General features: G+C 40.1%; 1 protein-coding gene across 5 annotated transcripts in view; it reads right to left on the bottom strand.

The window, feature by feature from the left end:
* Positions 1-14,676, bottom strand: part of LOC129188873 (cortexin-1-like) — a 27,948-nt gene extending 13,272 nt beyond the window's left edge. For 2 of the 5 annotated variants that reach the window (XM_054789980.1, XM_054789981.1), the window contains exon 1: positions 2,124-2,635. Coding sequence is in view for 1 of the 5 variants with exons in the window: in XM_054789983.1 (XP_054645958.1) it covers positions 2,124-2,213; positions 14,574-14,623 (140 nt within the window). In the remaining 4 variants the exon portion in view is untranslated. Of the gene's footprint in view, positions 1-2,123; positions 2,636-14,573 lie in introns of those variants that run through there. The other 3 variants (XM_054789979.1, XM_054789983.1, XM_054789982.1) reach the window with 3 other exon arrangements.
* Positions 14,677-21,616: the final 6,940 nt, after the last annotated feature.

Consider the following 21,616-nt stretch of genomic DNA (forward strand, 5'->3'; position numbering starts at 1 on the left):
GGTCCAGTTTCCTTTGCTGGTAAATCGGAATCTGCTTAAGTTGATCCTGTTTATGTTGACAACCTGTCTATGTAGACCAACTCATCAAGTCCCAGTCCACCCTGTTCTTCTTATGACTAAAAACCTAAGTTCACGTTTAGGGGTGCAACGATTTCTTCGAATAATTAGCGTACCTCGATTATAAAAAATAACTGCCTTGAGGAATTGCTTACATCACCAATGTGCTTATGTCACCACGCAGAGGACAAAGAAGGAAGCGGATGTTTGAAGGCACGGAAAGCTTGAAGAAGCGAGAGAAAGCGACAAGGCAGCGAAAGAGAAGGAAATGTGGCTAAACAGCAAGTTGAACCCCGTGACGTGTGTCCGTTGTAACGCGGCACTTACGTACCACAACAGCACATCTTATATGTTGCATCATCTCCTCCCGAACGGATGGAACATCCGCGACAAGGTAACATGAATGTAGCGCAAATCCGTGAGATTAAGGTTAATGTACCTTACTAACATAACGTTAGCCGTGTGGAGGGCTAGCTTTCTCTTAATCACGACTACTGTCCAATGTGTGGCAGTATTGCAGATTGCAACGTGACTTCATACAGGATTTATTTCATCTGCAAAAACACAGCACTGCGAGTTAAGAAGATGGAAAATAAAAACATTTTAGCTCGCTAATCAGTAGCTGCTCATTTCTAGCAGACACTGCTGTGCAATGGAACAAGGAAGTGCGTGTCTCACTCACTTATTTGCGAGTACTGTGTTCCACTACAGAAGGTGTCTTCATTTCACTTTGAACACTTCAAGAATATTTGTCTTATTTCTAGTCAGGCTGTCTAAGTTTAGGATTTATAAATGCACAGCATCAGCATGATGTTACATGTCATTTAGTCTTAGTAAAGTCTTTATTATTGCTCTCCTTTTCCAGTAAATAGTTAGTCTGGGATGGATGAGTTCAGCTACAAAAGCACCATCATGTAGTCCATCAGGCCCAAGAAAATACACTTTGTTCCTATGCACAATGTCAATTTGAGAAATAAAACGCTTGCTTGTCTTAAAAATTAAACCAATAGGTGTTCATTATTTAGCAAAATGATTTATTTCTCTTGAGTATTTATAATTGCTTTTTAACCAAACAAAAATATGTTTTTTCCGATAACTCCATTAATCAACACTTGATTACTAAAATATTGGATAGCTGCAGCACTAGTCACGTCGACATACGCGGTCAACCACTACATATCTGCTGTCTAGTTACGCAGCATTAAAATGTGCACACAGACACGTCCTGTTGAGTGCAAAGTAAGCTTCAAAACAAAAGCATGGCAGTTTTAACCTGGATTCTGCCACAGCCACTAAGAAAAAGCACCCATGGCCGCTCATTCGCCTTACATGTCTGGCGAAAGTCACCCAAAAATGTGCAAGCAGGGGCTATTTTTTGTTTCCGTTATGTCGACAACCACTTATGTCGATGCTACTGGGTCGCTGAATAACCAAATATGGAACGGAAAGGCCACATGCTTCCTTATGAGGCAGTTGGAGCGATACCAGTATTTTCTATTGGTACAGTAGATTCAAAATCCAAACAAGTGGGAGCATTCTGGTAGAGTTCTTCCTCCGCGGTTCCACTCTACACCACTGCGGAGTCAAGAGCGCTGCCTTGTCGCGAACACATGTACTCCCCGCTCATCAGTTTGATAAATGGGACTTGGAAAGCAGAAAAAGTGTCCCACTGCTGTTCGAAAGCGTTCCAATCAGCTCCCCGAGAAAGTGACATTGTGGCAAAGCGGACAAACGAGTGAGGGGATATTGAGGGAAAGACGAATGGAAGTGTACACAGATGAAGGAGCAAGGGGAAAGAACACGCTCTTTGTGATTCTCCACAACAAGCAAGCAATTCCATCTGGGAAACTGGCCGCCATCTATCATTTCATAGCCGGCCCCCGCGCACGGCTTCAAGTCTATTTCCTCTATCAGCAATTTTAGGATGGGGAGGTTCAAGGTCAACTCCGCTTTGCTGTTTCCAAGATTCCAGATTGTTTTTTACATTTCAGATTGAATACTGTACTTTAAATATGTATATGCATGGGTGTGTGCGTGTGTGTGTGTGTGTGTGTGTGTGGGCGCACCTTTCTCCAAAGACGTCACTCTGGATCAGATTTCCAGACATGGCCTCCGGCACGCTCTGTCGTCTCCTCTGGTTGTTTGTGTCACTCTCCCTGACAGCATGAGGATGAAATTTGAGGTGTTTGGATGCAGTTGCATCTGATCAATAACAGTGTCACAACATGAGGTACACCTGCGCCACAGCCTACCAACACTGAACAGCTACAGAATGATAATAATGCTGAGTGTCAACAACTGCCTTGCATCACACTGAGAGGGGCGGTGAATATTTTAGCTGCCTGCATTTATCACTTGAAACCGCACAAATTTAAGAAAGACATTTACAATACACACACGCACACACACACACACACGCACACACACACACACACACACAGCTCCCCTGTCCACTGCAGCACCTTAATCGTCTGTGTCATATCTAACCATCAGTGCCATCCCAACACTCCCCCGTGCCGTCACTTGCTTCCCTTTTTAAAATTGCCCTTATCACCCTCTCAACGCCACCCCCCGCCCCCATGTCCCTCCAGTCAGAGTTAATAAACGTCAGCCCAATCATCCCCACCTACATCCTATATTTAATTCACCCATCCTGCACATGAAATATTCATACCACGACGGGCAGGAAGGGTCCACAAGTGGTATGTATCTGAGCGGGTCAGCAAAGAGAGTTAATATGGAAAATAACAGCGCGTCCACATTAACACTGCATATTTTTAAAAAGACATGAGGAATTATTTGTTTTTTTCAAATAAGTTTTGCTCCACACGACCATCCAGTATTTACGTAAATGATCAATAACATGTAAACATATTTCTTTTTCATTGTTTTGTCCACAACAATGCTTGACAGTAAGAAGTTGTGTATAATGAAATGTAAAAAATATATATCATTTGTATTTTTTGTCCCATGAAAATGTAAAACAATAAATAAATTAAGTGCAAATATGACACAGGTTGTACAGTACTTATTATATTATTTTGATATTAAATATTATATTCTACTTTTATATTTAAAAAATAATCCAAAAAATATATACCTATTTTTAACAAATGAACATTGGGTCTTGAAAAAAATGTATAACAAAATGCAAAATAATGATTTTGTCCACATGAACATTATGTATTTGAAAGAAGCTCAAATAAAGTTAGTTAGTAAAGTCTTGTGCTATTTTGTGATATTATTGTATTTTTCCGTCAACACAAATGATTCATACGGTATTTGCTACTGTTGCCTTTTCCGGAAGTGGCTTTCTTCAGACCTGTGATGGGCTGTATAGCGGCATTATGGGAGGGGATTACAGCACCGTCTTACATTCTGCTTGCCTGCAAATGTGATTTCATGTGGATGATGGTGTTATTAGTTATAATATTTGTGTGAAGTAGTTGCACGTGTTAAAGAGGGAAGTTAAAGGACGGGACAGTGCTGTGCTGCTGAAGTGGAGACAGGTTAGAAGTGGATAAAAGGAAGGAGGAAAGATGTAAAGGAGAATGCTAATGTCTATGATTCAGGCACAGTGGCGGTCTGCGGCTACCCGGGGAGCTCGGAAGGTCATATGGCATCAATCACATACATCTGGAGGTCGAAGAAGAAGCGAGGAGAGAAGAGGAAAAATGAGATTCAAGTAAGATGAAAGTGCTGTGATATGAAGACGTCAGCACTTTCACCAAGTCAGAAAGCAGCGCTTCCACTTCCAGCAGGAAGACGCCTGTCAAGTCCACCGGGACAGAAGCGACACGGCGCCCACCTGTCACCCGGCCCACGCTGACGGCCACATTTATTCCGTGCTCCGCCCACACCGCGCTCGTGGAAAGGCAAGAAGACGCAGCCTGAAAGAAACTTTGTGCTGCGGGAAATGTCTCAAGAGAAAACAGGAAGTACAACAACACTTTGCACTTTCAACAAGACCACCGACACACAACAACGCAACCCAATAACAACCCGCAACAGTCACAACATCACAACCCGAGGAGGAAGAATCTAAGGAAGAATGGAGGGAAGGGAACAGAAAGGGAAGAAAAACAGACGGAAGCATGGATGGTTAAAAGGAAGGAAGGATGGAGAAGGATGAGAGGAAAGGTCAAAAGAAGGATGAGAGGACGAGTGAAAGAAAGGATGGTGCAAGGGAAAGAAATGGACGAAAAACATGGAAAAAAGGACATTTGGAAGGATGAAAGGAAGGAGGAATGGAAGAAGGGAGAGAGGATGAGAGGAAAGATGGAAGAAAGGATGTGGCGAGGGAAAGGGAAGGAGGCAAGATGGAAGGAAGGATGCTGTAAGGTTGGGAGGACGGAGGGAAGGAAGAATCTAAGAAAGGATGAGAGGAAAAATTGAAGCAAGGGAGGGGAGAAAGGAAAGGGAAGGAGGAAAGATGGAAGGAAGGATGGTTAAAAGGAAGGGAGAAAGGATGGAGAAGGATGAGAGGAAGGATTGGAGGAAGGAGGAAAGCTGGAAGGGAGAATGTGCATGGGAGAATGGATGGAAGGGAAGGGAAGAAGAAAAAGGATAGTTGGAAGGATGGGAGAAAGGAAAGGAAGGAAGATAAGGTGTGAGGAAGGATGGGTGGAAGGAGAGAAGGAAAAAATCAAGGAAGGATGGAAGGAAGGAAGGGAAAGGAAAGAAGGAACGATCGAAGGAAGGCTGGAAGGGAGGATGAAGACTGGTAGGAACAATTGCAGGAAGGAGGGATGGAAGGGAGGATAGGTGGAGGGGTGGAAGAAAGGATGAGAAGTGAAATGGACTACAATATTATTGTAGTCCATATGGTGTATTATTGTATTCCATATGGTGTAGTATTGTAGTCCATATGGTGTATTATTGTAGTCCATATGGTGTATTATTGTATTCCATATGGTGTATTATTGTAGTCCATATGGTGTATTTTGTATTCCATATGGTGTAGTATCGTAGTCCATATGGTGTATTATTGTATTCCATATGGTGTAGTATTGTAGTCCATATGGTGTATTATTGTAGTCCATATGGTGTTGTATTGTAGTCCATATGGTGTATTATTGTATTCCATATGGTGTAGTATTGTAGTCCATATGGTGTAGTATTGTAGTCCATATGGTGTATTATTGTAGTCCATATGGTGTATTATTGTAGTCCATATGGTGTATTTTGTATTCCATATGGTGTAGTATCGTAGTCCATATGGTGTATTATTGTAGTCCGTATGGTGTATTATTGTAGTACATGTGGTGTATTATTCTAGTCCATATGGTGTATTATTGTAGTCCGTATGGTGTATTATTGTAGTGCATGTGGTGTATTATTGTAGTCCATATGGTGTTGTATTGTAGTCGATATGGTGTAGTATTGTAGTCCATATGGTGTATTATTATAGTCCGTATGGTGTATTATTGTTGTCCATATGGTGTTGTATTGTAGTCTATATGGTGTATTATTGTAGTCCGTATCGTGTATTATTGTAGTCCATATGGTGTATTATTGTAGTCCATATGGTGTTGTATTGTAGTCCATATGGTGTAGTATTGTAGTCCATATGGTGTATTATTATAGTCCGTATGGTGTATTATTGTTGTCCATATGGTGTTGTATTGTAGTCCATATGGTGTATTATTGTAGTCCGTATGGTGTATTATTGTAGTCCATATGGTGCATTATTGTATTCCATATGGTGAAGTATTGTAGTCCATATGGTGTATTGTTGTAGTCCACATGGTGTATTATTGTAGTCCGTATGGTGCATTATTGTAGTGCATGTGGTGTATTATTGTATTCCATATGGTGTAGTATTGTAGTCCGTATGGTGTATTATTGTATTCCATATGGTGTTGTATTGTAGTCCATATGGTGTATTATTGTAGTCCATATGGTGTAGTATTGTATTCCATATGGTGTATTACTGTAGTGCATGTGGTGTATTATTGTAGTCCGTATGGTGTATTATTGTAGTACATGTGGTGTATTATTCTAGTCCATATGGTGTATTATTGTAGTCCGTATGGTGTATTATTGTAGTGCATGTGGTGTATTATTGTAGTCCATATGGTGTTGTATTGTAGTCGATATGGTGTAGTATTGTAGTCCATATGGTGTATTATTATAGTCCGTATGGTGTATTATTGTTGTCCATATGGTGTTGTATTGTAGTCTATATGGTGTATTATTGTAGTCCGTATGGTGTATTATTGTAGTCCATATGGTGTATTATTGTAGTCCATATGGTGTTGTATTGTAGTCCATATGGTGTAGTATTGTAGTCCATATGGTGTATTATTATAGTCCGTATGGTGTATTATTGTTGTCCATATGGTGTTGTATTGTAGTCCATATGGTGTATTATTGTAGTCCGTATGGTGTATTATTGTAGTCCATATGGTGCATTATTGTATTCCATATGGTGAAGTATTGTAGTCCATATGGTGTATTGTTGTAGTCCACATGGTGTATTATTGTAGTCCGTATGGTGCATTATTGTAGTGCATGTGGTGTATTATTGTATTCCATATGGTGTAGTATTGTAGTCCGTATGGTGTATTATTGTATTCCATATGGTGTTGTATTGTAGTCCATATGGTGTTGTATTGTAGTCCATATGGTGTATTATTGTAGTCCACATGGTGTATTATTGTAGTCCGTATGGTGCATTATTGTAGTCCATATGGTGTAGTATTGTAGTCCGTATGGTGTATTATTGTATTCCATATGGTGTTGTATTGTAGTCCATATGGTGTATTATTGTAGTCCATATGGTGTAGTATTGTATTCCATATGGTGTATTACTGTAGTGCATGTCGTGTATTATTGTATTCCATATGGTGTAGTATTGTAGTCCATATGGTGTATTATTGTATTCCATATGGTGTAGTATTGTAGTCCATATGGTGTATTATTGTAGTCCACATGGTGTATTATTGTAGTCCGTATGGTGCATTATTGTAGTGCATGTGGTGTATTATTGTATTCCATATGGTGTAGTATTGTATTCCTTATGGTGTATTACTGTAGTCCGTATGGTGTATTATTGTAGTCCACATGGTGTATTATTGTAGTCCGTATAGTGCATTATTGTAGTGCATGTGGTATATTATTGTATTCCATATGGTGTTGTATTGTAGTCGATATGGTGTATTATTGTATTCCATATGGTGTAGTATTGTAGTCCATATGGTGTATTATTGTAGTCCGTATGGTGTATCATTGTAGTGCATGTGGTCTATTATTGTATTCCATATGGTGTAGTATTGTAGTCCGTATGGTGTATTATTGTATTCCATATGGTGTAGTATTGTAGTCCATATGGTGTATTATTGTAGTCCGTATGGTGCATCATTGTAGTGCATGTGGTGTAGTATTGTAGTACACGTGGTATGCGATTTAAGAATGGAGTTTGCTGACAGTTGCCATCCCGCGGTGACAAAAGATGGCAACTGTCGTACTGCTAAGTGGCGCTTAAAGGCAGAAAAAACCACGGCAAAGACACGAACACATCACCTTGCTAAAGTGAAGGCCGACTGTGCCGCTGATTACATTATTGAGCTTACGGCAGGGCGGAGAAAGTGGCGGTGGGTCGTAACGGCTGGCAGACCACATGAGGCCAAACACATCTGGGCTTTGCAAGAAAGGAAAGATTATCTGTACTTTTGCTTTGCGGACCATCAGCACTTTTCATTGACATATGTCCTGACTTTTTTCTTCTCTGCAGGGTTTGCAGTTAATGGACTCACCCTGCAAGCCGCGTGCACCGGGTGGGCGCTAGGGTAGGCGGGTGGGGGGTGTCTTTAAATGACACCAAATAGCTTGTTTATGACCTTGTGTGCCGCAGAGCCACATTACATTCAGCCAAATTCAATCACACTCACTGTGACATTGCTATTATTTCAGGGGCAATAAACTGCACTATCAAAAAAATTATATATATATATATATATATATATAAATCTATTTCTATAACAGAAGCGTATTACAGCATTTAAATTACGGGCGTCAAAAGACAATTTGCCGTCTTTAAGGGAGGCCTGACAGCATCTTAAAGACCCCACAGTGGTGGGCCATAGAGAATAAATGACACTAGTGTGCTCTTCATTACATGGCAGGGGGCCTCCCTTAACAACAGGACAGGATTTGGTGGTGTCATTGAAAAATAAGAAAGAATAATGATACAAAAATAACAAGAAATTAATTAATTAAATATAGATACATATATATATATATATATATATATATATAAATATACATATATATATTATTTTTCTGCATGTTTGTCACACTTAAATGTTTCAGATCATCAAACAAATGTAAATATTAGTCAATGACAACATAACTGAACCCAAATATAGTTTTTAAATGAAACTTTTTATTATTAAGGGAGAAAAAAAGCCATAGCTACATGGCCCTGTGTGAAAAAGTGATTGCCTCCCCAGTGAAAACATAACTTAACTGAGATGAATTGAGATATATCAGTGTGGAAAAGGTTATAAAGCCATTTCTAAAGCTATGGGACTCCAGCAAACCACAGTGAGAGGCATTATCCACAAAAGGACAAAACATGGAACAGTGGTGAACCTTCCTAGGAGCGGCCGGCCAACTAAAATGACCAAATGACCCCAAGAGCGCAGCGACAATTCATCCGAGAGGTCACAAAAGACCCCACGACAACATTCAAAGAACTGCAGGCCTCACTTTCCTCAGTTAAGGTCAGTGTTCATGACTCCACCATAAGAAAGACACAGGGCACAAACGGCCTGCATGGCAGAGTTCATTAACATTAAAGCTCGTCTCAGTTTTGATCCCCAAGATGTTTGGGGATCATCAAGATGTTATCTGGCAAAGTTATGCCCTTGTTTTCGTACAAGAGTGCACGTAACAAACTAGTCAGTTTGCCCTGTACCATATCGCTCCACAAATCGAGTGCCTGATGAAAGAACCCCATGCGTTGCTGACTCACTCTCAATTTTTTCATCAAGTGTGACTGCTAAATAACCCACCATGGGGCCAAAGGATGTTGCAAGTGGCAGCAATTCGATGAAGAAGGTGAGAAACACTAGAATTCAAGAATTAATAACTCAGCCCAAACCACAAAGATGGCATGCCTTCCCCTCCTCCCTCGACGCTCCTCACCGTCTTCGCCAACAAGAGCCTTCAATAAAGGTAACGAGTGATGTTAAATGTTTGTTTATCCATTTCATTTGACATTTCACATTGAATTCTGCAAGTAAAACTAGAATTATTCTCTTTTTTGGTTCGTAATTTTGGGTGTCTGCAAGGGATGAATTGGATTGACATGATTTGGGGGGCTGGATGTTCTCCTGTGGTAAACCTCGGGAGGGCTTTTGCAGGCAGGGTTTTCTCTTTCCTGCGCAGCCACTCTGCTCTTGTTACAGGTCATTAGAGTAGGACACTGACGAGGCCTTCCTGGAGATCAGCATTACCGCTGCGTGTTGTCCATTTGTCACCAGGGGTAAGCTGAGAGTGGACATGGAGGCCAAGCGGACGCCGGCTTCTCTATAGGATGCTTGTCGGGTCCTTTAGTGCAGACGAAAGTCATTTTATGCATGGAGAGTATCCTACATTTACGGATTGTGCCACCACGGTTTTAATTGCTAAAAATAAATTTACCTGCCTTTTTAAATTTGAATTTTATTGAAACATTTTTCACATTTTTCTCATTTTTCAGCATGGTATGAAAAAGACAGAGCTCAGTGGCTCTGTGCTTGACAATGCAACCTAAGCCAGAGTGGTGGATCACAGATACACAGACGGAGCTTTCAAGCACAGAGCGACAACACAAGTTGATGAAATATGAAACTGCGTATTGTTCGATAAAGTACGCATGCGTATTGAACGGTTCGATACAGATACTTGTACTGTTACACCCCTAGTAATAGGAGTGTAAAGGTGACTATAGGGTTGCTATTTCATGTGTAGAGGGCTCTAATAATGTTACAAATCGTATTTAGAAGGTGGTAAACAGGTTTTCTATGCTATCTAACAAAATATTCCATTTATAAATGAAAGAATCCTACTTTGTGGAAAATTCACTCATCACTCTGCACCTTTATTTTTATTTGAACAATCATTGCGCAACTTCCCAGCTATGATATATCACCCAATTTTTTATCAATAATAAATCATTAAGTCATTCAATCCCAGCCATTTTTCAAAAGACAACCTCTTCACTAGCGGCCAATTTAGACCATTTTGACTGATCTGTCAAGGTACACAGAATATTGTGTTGTGTGGTTATATAAACATGGAACCTACCAAAACAAACATTACACTCCCGTCTTGCATCAGGAAAAATAGTTTGTTTCTACCTTTTTCCGTTCTTTAGTAATCAGCAGTAGAACATAGGTAAGTTTCAGGAAAATATCAGTTCCCCACTAAAAGGGCGAAAACCAGCTTTTGGTGAAAAGATACATTTCAAGCATAACTTTCACTTTGACACAAATATTTTTTGCTTTTGTGACAGCTCAAATATCTAAACAATTACACCACAACATAAACAACAACAAAAAAGTTGTTTTTCATCAAAATGGAAATTTAGTTACAAATATAACACTATAAACTATTTAATTTAATTTTCAGATTCGGAACTAAACTGTGTGTGTGCACGTGTCTGCGTATGCAAGGGTTAAAATTTCCCGACAATGTGTAACCTTCTGTACGCTACACTCCTCCACGCTCTCCCACTTCCTCCTTGCTGTCGAGTGTGTTTTTACATGAAAAACATCCCTGCCGAGCTCGTATCGAATGCAGTTCTGCCACCTTGTGGCCGTTTTTATGGCTTGAAACTGGTGAAACGGTGACATCGCTTCTTTTTGCATCTTGCGGGAAAAAAAACGTAAAAGATTTATAAATATGTCTTTGGGATTGGGCGTTCGGGTTCATAAAAACATCTTTGGTATTGAATGAGTTAATGAGTTAATACTGTATATACTGGATATATACGTTTTGTTAATTTTTGTGCAACTTTTCATATCAATTCACGGGAATTTACCATCAAAACATAGTATTCTTGTTCTATTAAGCTAATGAGGTCACTGTTGGAAACACCTCCCACTATGATGCATGGCAACAACACGCATTTTGCGAAATTAATACCAATCAAAAGTGAGCAAGTGTGCCTAAGATTGTGGCCTGTAGGACAGGATTTTTGGCCGTGTGCATCCATTTATGGAGTGGCGCTTGAGGTTTGAACACAGCGCATCGCGCTACTCCACTTAATGGAGCACCACTGAGCGCCGGGGGTGGTCGTCCATTAGGTTGAGATTGGACGTGCGGTCATTAAAAGTCATGCAAATACATGAAGCCCATGGCAATAACTGATGAAAACAGTATCACTCACACTTATATATCATCTGAAAGACACCTGAGCAACACCTGACATCATTAGAATCCCGACAGCAGCACTAATTACCGTTAATGAGAGGTGCGTTATTCAACACGGGTTCAATTATTCACCGCGGGCACAGATTTCACACGCCTCTCAAATCACATCACCACATTTTTTTTCCTGACGTCCACACTAGCTGCTCGTCTCCTGTAATGCAAACACAAATACAGTAACTCCCAATAGACGTCAACAGCTGTGGCTGAAGGCAACCTCCTGATGTGCTTAGCTGCATTCGAAGTATCAAGAGTGGTCAGCTCTGCATGCGCTTTAAAATGTCGGTTGGCCAAACTGAATCCCTAACCGACCCATTAACTCATTCACTATCAAAGATGTAGTTATACATTTTTAGAAACCCGAACGTCCGATCCCAACAACCTATTTACACGTCTTTTGCGTTTTTTTGCGCAAGAGGCTAAAGGAGGTGACGACGCAACTCTCCACGAATGCATCTAACTTCAAAGCAATTTTAAGCCATAAAAACGGCCACAAGGTGGCAGAAGTGCATTTGATAAGAGCTCGGCATGGATCATGTGGACGGAAAAATCACACATGACAGGAAGGAGGAAGTGGGAGAGCGCGGAAGAGTGTAAGCATGCAGAAGGTTATGCATTGTAGGGACATTTTAACGTGCGCGCACGCACACAGTTCAGTTCCAAATGTGAAAATTGTAAATAGTTATAGTGTTAGATTTGTAAATAAATTGCTATTTTAATGTAAAATAACCACTTTTTTAGTTGTTTATGTTGTGGTATAGTTATTTAAATATTTGAGCTGTCACACAAGCAATCAATATTTGTGTCAAAGTGAAAGTTATGCTTGAAATGTATCTTTTCACAAAAAGCTGCTTTTCTCCCTTTTTTAGTCGGGAACTGATATTTTCCTGAAACTTACCTATGTTCTACTGCTGATTACTAAAGAACGGAAAAAGGTAGAAACAAACTTTTTTTTTCTGATGAAAGACGAGAGTCTAATGTTTCTTTTGGTAGGTTCCGTGTTTATATAACCATGCAACACAATATTCTGTGTGCCTTGGAAGAATCAAAGTCAAAATGGTCTAAAACGGTCCGTCCTGAAGGGGGTGTCTTTTGAAAAATAACCGTAATTGAATGAATTAAAAGCATTTTTTATGCTATTTGACTTGAACCTGAATTTAGTTAGATGCATGTTTTGGAGGAATGTCAATACAGTAATCCCTCGTTTATTGCAGTTAATTGGTTCCAGACCCGATCGTGATAAGTCAATTTCTGCAAAGTAGGACTTATTTATAAATGGAATATTTTGGTACTTGGAGCATAGAAACAACCTCCTACTGTTTACAACCTTCTAAATACTGTTTTTAACATAATTAGAGCCCTCTAGACATGAAATAACACCCCATAGTCACTTTTACACTCCTATTACCCAACATAGTAAGAGAAAATAAGACAGAAATAAGAGATAATATAGACTGACACATGTTAGTTTTGGGAGAGCTCCTTGTTGTTCTTTCTTACTTCCTGTTCTGTACAGTAATTCCTGCAATGGCTATTGTGTCATCAATGTAACATTCCTGACACCTAGTGACCCGTGTAGCATACTACTACTATAGCATACTACAACATCTCTGAATGCCTTATATTTTTATTTTATGCCATTTAGCTTTTTTATGCTCGAAAATGCTTAATTTAGGCCAAAAGAAGTCAAATTTGCTTAAACATGTTTGTTTATTTTTGTTTTTGTTTTTTTTACTAATAATAGGTCACATTCAACAACGAAACAGCAATGATTTATGAACAAATATATTTTGGAAAAACCGTGATAGAGTGAAGCTACGGAAAACAAACAATTGTGCTACTTTATTGTCTCATTCTTAGTAACATTACTGACACCTAGTGATCAGTGTAGAACACTACATATCATCACAACATCTTTATATTTGTATTTTACCTCATTTAGCTATTTTTATGCTTGAAAATTCTTGGTTTAGGCAAACAAATATGTAGAAATGTGCTTATTTTTGGACTAATAATAGGCTGCATTCAACCACAAAACAGCAATGATTTATTAACGTATCGAAGCAGGAAGTGGCGAGGGACGACCGTACACAAAAAACAAATTGTTCAATAAATTACTTTTGGTGCACAAGGACAAATGAAAAGATTTGTTTTTATGTCTGTATCAAACCCCAGTAACATTACTGACCCCTGGTGACCAATGTAGAATACTACACATCATCACAACGTCTTTGAATGCGCCTTCTGAATGCCTTAGGTTAGAATTTTACTTTATTTAGTCATTTTTATGCTAAAAAAATGCTTCACATAGGCAAAAAAAAGTGAAATGGGCTTATTTTAAGCCGCATTCAAACATGACACAGCAATGATTTATTAACAAATATATTTTTGAAAAACCGTGATAGGGTGAAGCCGCAAAATTCGAAGCAGGAAGTGGCGAGGGATGACTGGACATTGGAAACTGTTGTTCAGTAGCTTATTTTTAGCACAAAATTCCAAATTAAAAGAATGAAGACTGTCCAGCTGTGCCTCAAAAGGTAGCAGCTGTACTATTACACCCTCAGAACCAACGGGTCAATTCTGCTATTTTATTGTTTTATTCTTTTGTACCATTCATTGCTGCAAAGTGTGCGGTGTCAGATCAATCTGCTTTTTTTCCCCTCTCCTCTCTTTGCGCATGTGCCGAGCATGTGCCCCCTTGCGCAAAATGTTGTCATGTATTGAGAACTTACATGAACTATTGGGACTTTTTTTCACAGCTCTATATATTTGAATTGAACAAAAATGATTTGCTTTGCTGTAACCTGCTTTTAGATTCTGAATTTACTTGGTATCGGATTGATACCAAAAAAAATAAAAAAGTAGGCATGTAAGTATCTTATCCCCCTGATGCAAGTTTCTATATATTATAAATATAATAAACATGATATACTGTACTACATATTTTGGTGTCGATTAAATACAAACAGGATTCTAACTTTTTAGTCTTGCCATTTAGCACGTGCATCGCAGGAGATGCGACTTTGCTCGACGTCTAATTCACCTTTTGTCTCATGCAAGTTTATTATTGTTTTCCTGAAGCAAGAAGGCGCACGAACCTGATCCGGAGCGAGCTTCGTCCGCTGAAACTTTGTGACGCTCTCTTCATCCTCCACCGCCTCCTCCTCCTCTCCTGCTGCTTGCTTGCTGAGCCTCGCTTTGCGCGGCGGAGCGTCGCTGCAAAGCAAGAGCACTCCTCAAGCCACGCCCACGCACAGTCTGCAGCCAATCACGTAGCGACTTTCTCCAACACTCGAAAAGACAATTGTGCGATTTTGCTTTTTGAGTTTATATACAGTCTATATATACAGTTTATATGCAGTCTATATATACATATACATAATTAATTTTTGAGTTTATATACAGTCTATATATACATATACATAATTATAAAATCTAATGCACAATCTAATGTATTCAAATTATGCATGTAAAACATTCCAGTATTTTCAACTACCCCTTTTTTAATATAGCTCTTGAATTGGATGTGATTAGATCATGCAGGTGTACCTAATGTTATGCCCTGTGAATATATACGTCACGTACTGTTTTATGTTGTCATTTCACCTTTATTTTATTATTTTCCCTTGACTTCCTGTCGTGGGCGCGCCTGTTTTCTTTTTTCCTATCTGACCTGCTCCCACACGGCTTGCGGTTGCAGGTTTCTACTCTCGCCGCTGACCTTGTGAGCAGACCCTCGACGTGATTACCCCCGAGGTATCTGTGTTTCTAGTATCTCGTTTCTTTTAACCCGTGCGTCCCATGGGCCGCCTTTTGGGCCCTTTTTCTGTTATCGGCTAGCGTTGTTTGTCCTCCCAGCCGGTGATTTTGTGTTTTTCTGACAGGTCCTTGCTTCCTGAGCCAATCTAATAAAGACTCTAAAGTGCTCTAACTGGTGTCTGTCTCCGCATCTACCAGAAACTTAACACAATATATAAAAATTAAGGATGTCCAATATCGGCTTTGTTGCCAATAACCGATATGCCGATATTGTACAACTCTCGATACCGATATCAGCCGATACCGATATGTGTAACATGACATGTCTCCTGTGGTGGAATGAACGCGTGTCTGTTGTGAAGCTACTGGATACAGCATCAGCAATTAGCTTGCCAACGTGGCTGTAAACAACATCTGAGAAATACTTGCCATTAGGCTTAGGCGGACTTCTTTTTCAAAAAGTCCACAGAGTAGCCATTTACATTTTTTTGATCATCAAAAAGTCCCGGGAAGAAAATCAAGTGTCATCATTTTCATGTAGGCCTAAATTAACATATTTCGCACCTTTGATGAAATTTCATCTGCTTTTAGATATTCAAGTGAATTTATATCCAACATAGCTTTTATGTTGTCCCGTCCATGAGTTTGAAAGGCTTAAAGTTGGACTTAACATTCCAAGCCGTCGTATGACTCGAGGTGGTCCAACACTCGTAGAAGCAGCATATGACTCTCCCGATCGAGCGTGCACACGCAGCGTCAGATTTGACCGTCGCTTGCTTCCGGGAATTGTTACATTCCTACTGAGGCTCGGCGGCATTTCTAGAAAATGGTTTGATGAGGTCATCTTTTGCGCGCTGGCATGTTTGCAGAGCTCCTGAAAATTTTAATTTCTCTCGGAGAGTAATGAAGTATCGATCTATGAAATTATGTATTATGAATTAACACAGCCGCCATGAGTTGCTGCCTTTCAAGCAGCTCTGTTTGTTTATTAAAGCACATTTTTACGTGCCATGAGAGCGACGTCCACCGTCGGTGTGATTCCCTGGCTACCCACTGATATCCCAGACGCTAACGAGAGGAGCTAGCTGATTTCAGTAAGTCAGAGCGGCCAGGAACACAATAGCCTGTGGAAAGCGCAAAGGAGGTGGGCGTGCACTGTATGTGAACAAAGGGTGGTGTCATCCTGGCCGGGTGAAAATTAAAATGTCCATCTATACAGCATTTTTGTAATATCGGTTTTCATTATGAGGAAAACAATCTGATACCGATGTTGGCCCAATATAAAATTTTTCTGCGAGATTATCTGTAGGCCGATATTATCGGACATCCCTAATAAATACAGTCTATCACTGTGTTCCAAATTATAATGCAAACAGGATTTTATATAATAAATATAATATTTTTTTGTTTTTCAATTAAATTCATGGATGGCATTGTGTCTTGGTGCTCTTTGGATTACTGATATCAATTTCGGACAAGTGTCATAATTAGTTTGCCAGGTGAGCCCAATTAAAAGAAAACTACTTAAAAATGATGTTCCATGTTATTAAGCATCCCACAGATTTCAAGCAATACGGGAAAGAAAAACGATGTCACTGCTGACAAATAAGCGTCAAATATTGCAATGCCTTGGTCAGATGACGGCCGGGATTGGGCTGATAAAGGCGTGATGAGAAAGGTTTCTGCCAGACAAATGTATGGAATCAAGAGAGCACCTGCTAAAAAGCCATGACAAAGCAGCAAACGGGTATTTAAGCTCCTGGTGCCTCTGAAGTCCCGTGAACCTCAAGAGGGAGGATCCTCCAGAGGCTTGCATAAACTTATGCATAAACCTACTATTGGGCCACGCCTAACCAAGCGGTTGCAGTGGGCCAAAAAATACATGAAGATGGATGAAGTCGAGTACGGCCAGCATATCTCAACATGGCTGTCACGTCAGCATGGAGGTGGCTGAGTCATGTTTTGGATCGGAATCATTGGGAGAGAGATGGCAGGCCCTTTATGGTCATTGAAGGTGTGAAAATGACCTCAGCAAAGTATGTAGAGTTTTTCTGACCGTCCACTTTCTTCCATGGAACAATATGAAGAACCGTACCTCCTGTAGCAAAATGACCTCCATGCATGACAATGCACCATCTCATGATGCAAAGAATACCTACCTCTCTGTGATTGGCTGTTATGGGCGTAAAATAAGACAAGCTCATGGTTTGGCTCCCTTTTTTCCCCCTGACCTCAACCCAATTGAGAACCAATGGAGCATCGTCAAGCAAAAGGTGGGAGGCAGATCATGATAACACAGCAGCTGTGGGAGGATATTCTGACACCTTGCAAAGAAATTCAAGCAGAAACGCTCCAAAAACTCACAATTTCAATGTAAGAATTGTGAAGGCATTGCATGCTAAGGTGTAACTTAGCCTGTTAAAACTTTAGTGATTGAAATAGCTTTTGCTTCCAGTAAATATGACCTCCTTATGCTGCAGATTCAACAACTGACCATTTTCGGTTCTTAACAACCCGTGAAATGCTGACTCTGAGCGGGAGGCGGGTACACCCTGGACTGTAGTTGCCAGCCAACCACAGGGCACATGTACAGTAGATAAACAACCATTCACACTGTCAGTCATACCTGTGGACACTTTAGAGTTGCCAATGAACCTAATGTGCATGTTTTGGGTATTTTTAATGTGGGAGGAAGCCAGAGCATCTGGAGAAGACCCACATACGCATGAGGAGAACACAAACTCCACAAAGAGATATCCAATGGAGATTCAAACCCATATCATAAAATATACATATATATATTATTATTTTCAATTTATTTATTTGTAGATTTTTATTTTTTTTATTGATTAAAAACAAAACTGAATAAATTACAGAATGATAGGGCCAGGGGTGTCCGAAGTGTGGCGGACAGCTCATTTTAGAAATAACATTTTAAAAAATACGTTAAAAAACAGCAAAAATGGGAACAATAACGCACAATGTAAAGATAAATAGCGGAATTGTTGGTAATAATAACACAAATTTATGTGTTTTCTTTTTTTTTTTTGCAAAATTCTCAAAAACTATACAAAAACATCAAGGTGGCCCCCCTGCATCCCTTCATTTTTTGGATAAACTATTATGATTTTATTCTAGCTATACTGTATAGATATAACATTGGAAAAATAGTTTTTCAAATAGACTCACGATAGAATATAAGATTTCACTTTCCTCCTCCCACATTCCTGGAATGAAATAAGTTTTAAAACTCACATGTATTGAGACGCACCTGTATGTCATGTACAGTATATACAGTATATATACAGTATATATGCAGTATATATACAGTATATATACAGTATATACAGTATACAGTATATATGCAGTGTATATACAGTATATATGCAGTGTATATACAGTATATATACAGTATATACAGTATACAGTATATATGCAGTGTATATACGGTATACATGACAGGCTGCATGTAATTCCCCTCAAACACACCAGAGTGCACAAACATCGTGAAATGCATACAATACATATTGCAATATGACAGCCGGTAAATTTTCCAAATATAGTTCTTTCCAGACGCACGATGGTGCACCTTAGCAAGCATAAAATGGTATTTAATAGACCCAGCAGATGTATTATCGCTAACACCTCTCTGTGTGTGTCCTTGAAATGTCTATTAGCGCGCTTCCAGCCCAGACCAGACTCTTGTAAAACCGCTGCTGGCCTCCGCTGAGTCGTAATAAAAACTCCTTTTTCTGTGTCTGATGAAAAACACATACTGTAACAATAATAATAATAATAATAATAATAATAATAGTAATGCTTGATGTTAATCTGCAAAGCTGCCCTGTGATTGACTGGCCACCAGTCCAGGGTGGACCTCGTCTCTTGGTTAAAGTCAGCTGGGATCGGCTCCAGCTTTCCACGCTTTAGACACGCCTGCATTAATGGTCTTGCGTCAACAAAGAAAAGTGTAAATCCTCCTGTTGGCTCATGCTGGTGAAATTCATGAGCTTCTTTTGGCATCGCATCAGAAAAACGTGCATCTCTTACGCATCTGGCCACTATCTCGCCGCGGGGGGCGTCGTGACATCTGTGCCGCCTGCTGCCACTCCTCCTTGGTGATGCTTTTGGCACAGACGTCTTATGCTTGGCTTCCAGGTACACTTGGCCTCTGCTTTGGAAAGGGGGTGGCGGTGGGGGAGGGGTGGGGTAGTCACAGTTGGGGACAGTAACAAGGAAGACCAGCCGTGCATGTGCAGAGACATTAATTAGATTTATTACTGTGCTCTTCTGGACTTTGTCATGTAATTGAGGAGGGAGTTGGCCGTGTTTGAATCAGGGATTGCGGGTAAATAAACGTCTATTTTGGACTCTTTGCTTATTTATTAGTTGGCATTGTCTATTTTCTCCTTGAAAGCAGAGAGGAGAAACTGCTAAAATATGCAAAAATGATGACCTTTGGTCTCAGCTGCTATTTTGTTTTATTCAAAATAAGTCTGACAGAAGGGGAAAAATACATTTGCTGAGCAGAAGAGTGCAGACGATCCTCACAGTACGACACTTCGTGGTTACAAACGCACACTCATAAATGAATACACAATACAGTGCAAAAAAAGATAATTAGTTATGTCTGCGTACCATAAGAATACCTTGGTGGACGAATACGTAGGTGGAAGAACACACTGGCGGAAGGTTACGTTGGCGGGTGAATGCGTTGGTGGCCGGATACATTGGTGGATGAATGAATACGTTGGTAGACAAATATGTATACAGAAGAAAACGTTGGTGGATGAAGAGGAAGGACATCGTCACTTTTGTTCTTTGTAGTTCCGTTTTTCTCCCTCCATGATGTCTCCCACTCTTCTGGTGGCAGTGCGCCAAGGAAAAGGAAAGTGAAAAGTGAAGTGAAATTACACATAAAAAGTGGAGAAGTCAACATCGACTGCATGTCCGGTCCCGGCCAATCATGAAGGATAAAGATGTAAAAGGATCTGTTCCTATGAAATGGACAGTGATAACTAATCAGTGTAGTGGTATTCCTCTTCTGAAAAAGCCTGTCTCTCCCTCACTTGCAACGCCCCTTCCTGTGTGCAAGACAGTGACTTTTAATTCTTGTATTTAATCTTTGTCTTCAAGTGTTTTACTTGACTGAGTGCTTTGTGTGTTAGACGCGCAGGAAGTGAGTGACATGATGGTGAAAGTGTGCACGTGGGACGTACATTTATTACCACTGTACTTTTAATTAAAGCAATTTGCTCCTGGAACAAAATGGCAGCATCACATCAGGGACTAAAAGTGTGTTTGTGCGTGTGGAGTGGCTGCGGTGGCGTGTAAAAGTACATGACTGCTTTTGTGGCGTGGGCGGCGCCCATCTGATACGCTGGATGATATCATTTCCCAGCCTGTTAAGCCTGAAGAGATATTTGTGTACCTTTGTCCCGCTTCCACACAGTGTGTGGGTGTGTGTGTGTGTGCATGTGTGTGTGTCCATAAGCAATCAATAAACCTGATAATGAGATGTGAGGGGTGTCATTACGGCGCCCCCTCAGGCGTGCGGGGCATTGTTGTCTTCCTTTTCCTATGAGAGAACAAATCATTACCTTTTTCACTCAATACCAACATTTACTTTTCTCCAGGGTGTCCTGGAACATATCTTTTTCCCCCTTTTTTTAGTGCTTGCATGAATCAAACGCTGTGTGAGGATATTCAAATTTGTCTGACCATTTTACCTCCTTACTTTTCACATTCGCTTACTTTTTATTTGATGCGGCGCTATCAGGAGAGTCTGGCTCGTGCTGGAGAGACGTCACGAGGGCAAAAAAGTGAACTAAAAAGAACGAGAGCGACGTTGTCCTTCCTCAGGGTAGTGGCCCGCGACTACGTATTCTTCCAGCGCGCGCACGTAACAACTTCTTTTACTTTTTGGACAGTACAGTGGATCCATGGTTACACGTGAGTTCAACTGTATTTTTTTTCATCACAAAACGTCCTTGTTAGCGTCCTATTAAATCATACAACCCTTCAGTAGCGGCCATTTTAGACCATTTTGACTGATCTTCCAAGGCACACAGAATATTGTGTTGTATGGTTATATAAACATGGAACCTACCAAAAGAAACATTACACTCCCCTCTTTCATCAGGAAAAAAAAAGTTTGTTTCTACCTTTTTCCGTTCTTTAGTAATCAGCAGTAGAACATAGATAAGTTTCAGGAAAATACCAGTTCCTGACTAAAACAGGGACAAAACCAGCTTTTTGTGAAAAGATACATTTCAAACAACTTTCACTTTGACACAAATATTTTTTGCTTTTGTGACAACTCAAATATCTAAACAACTTAAGAACTCATAAACAACACAAGAAAGGGATAGTTTTCCACAAA

This window comes from Dunckerocampus dactyliophorus, chromosome 10, assembly GCF_027744805.1.
Source record: "Dunckerocampus dactyliophorus isolate RoL2022-P2 chromosome 10, RoL_Ddac_1.1, whole genome shotgun sequence".
Lineage (NCBI taxonomy): Eukaryota > Metazoa > Chordata > Actinopteri > Syngnathiformes > Syngnathidae > Dunckerocampus > Dunckerocampus dactyliophorus.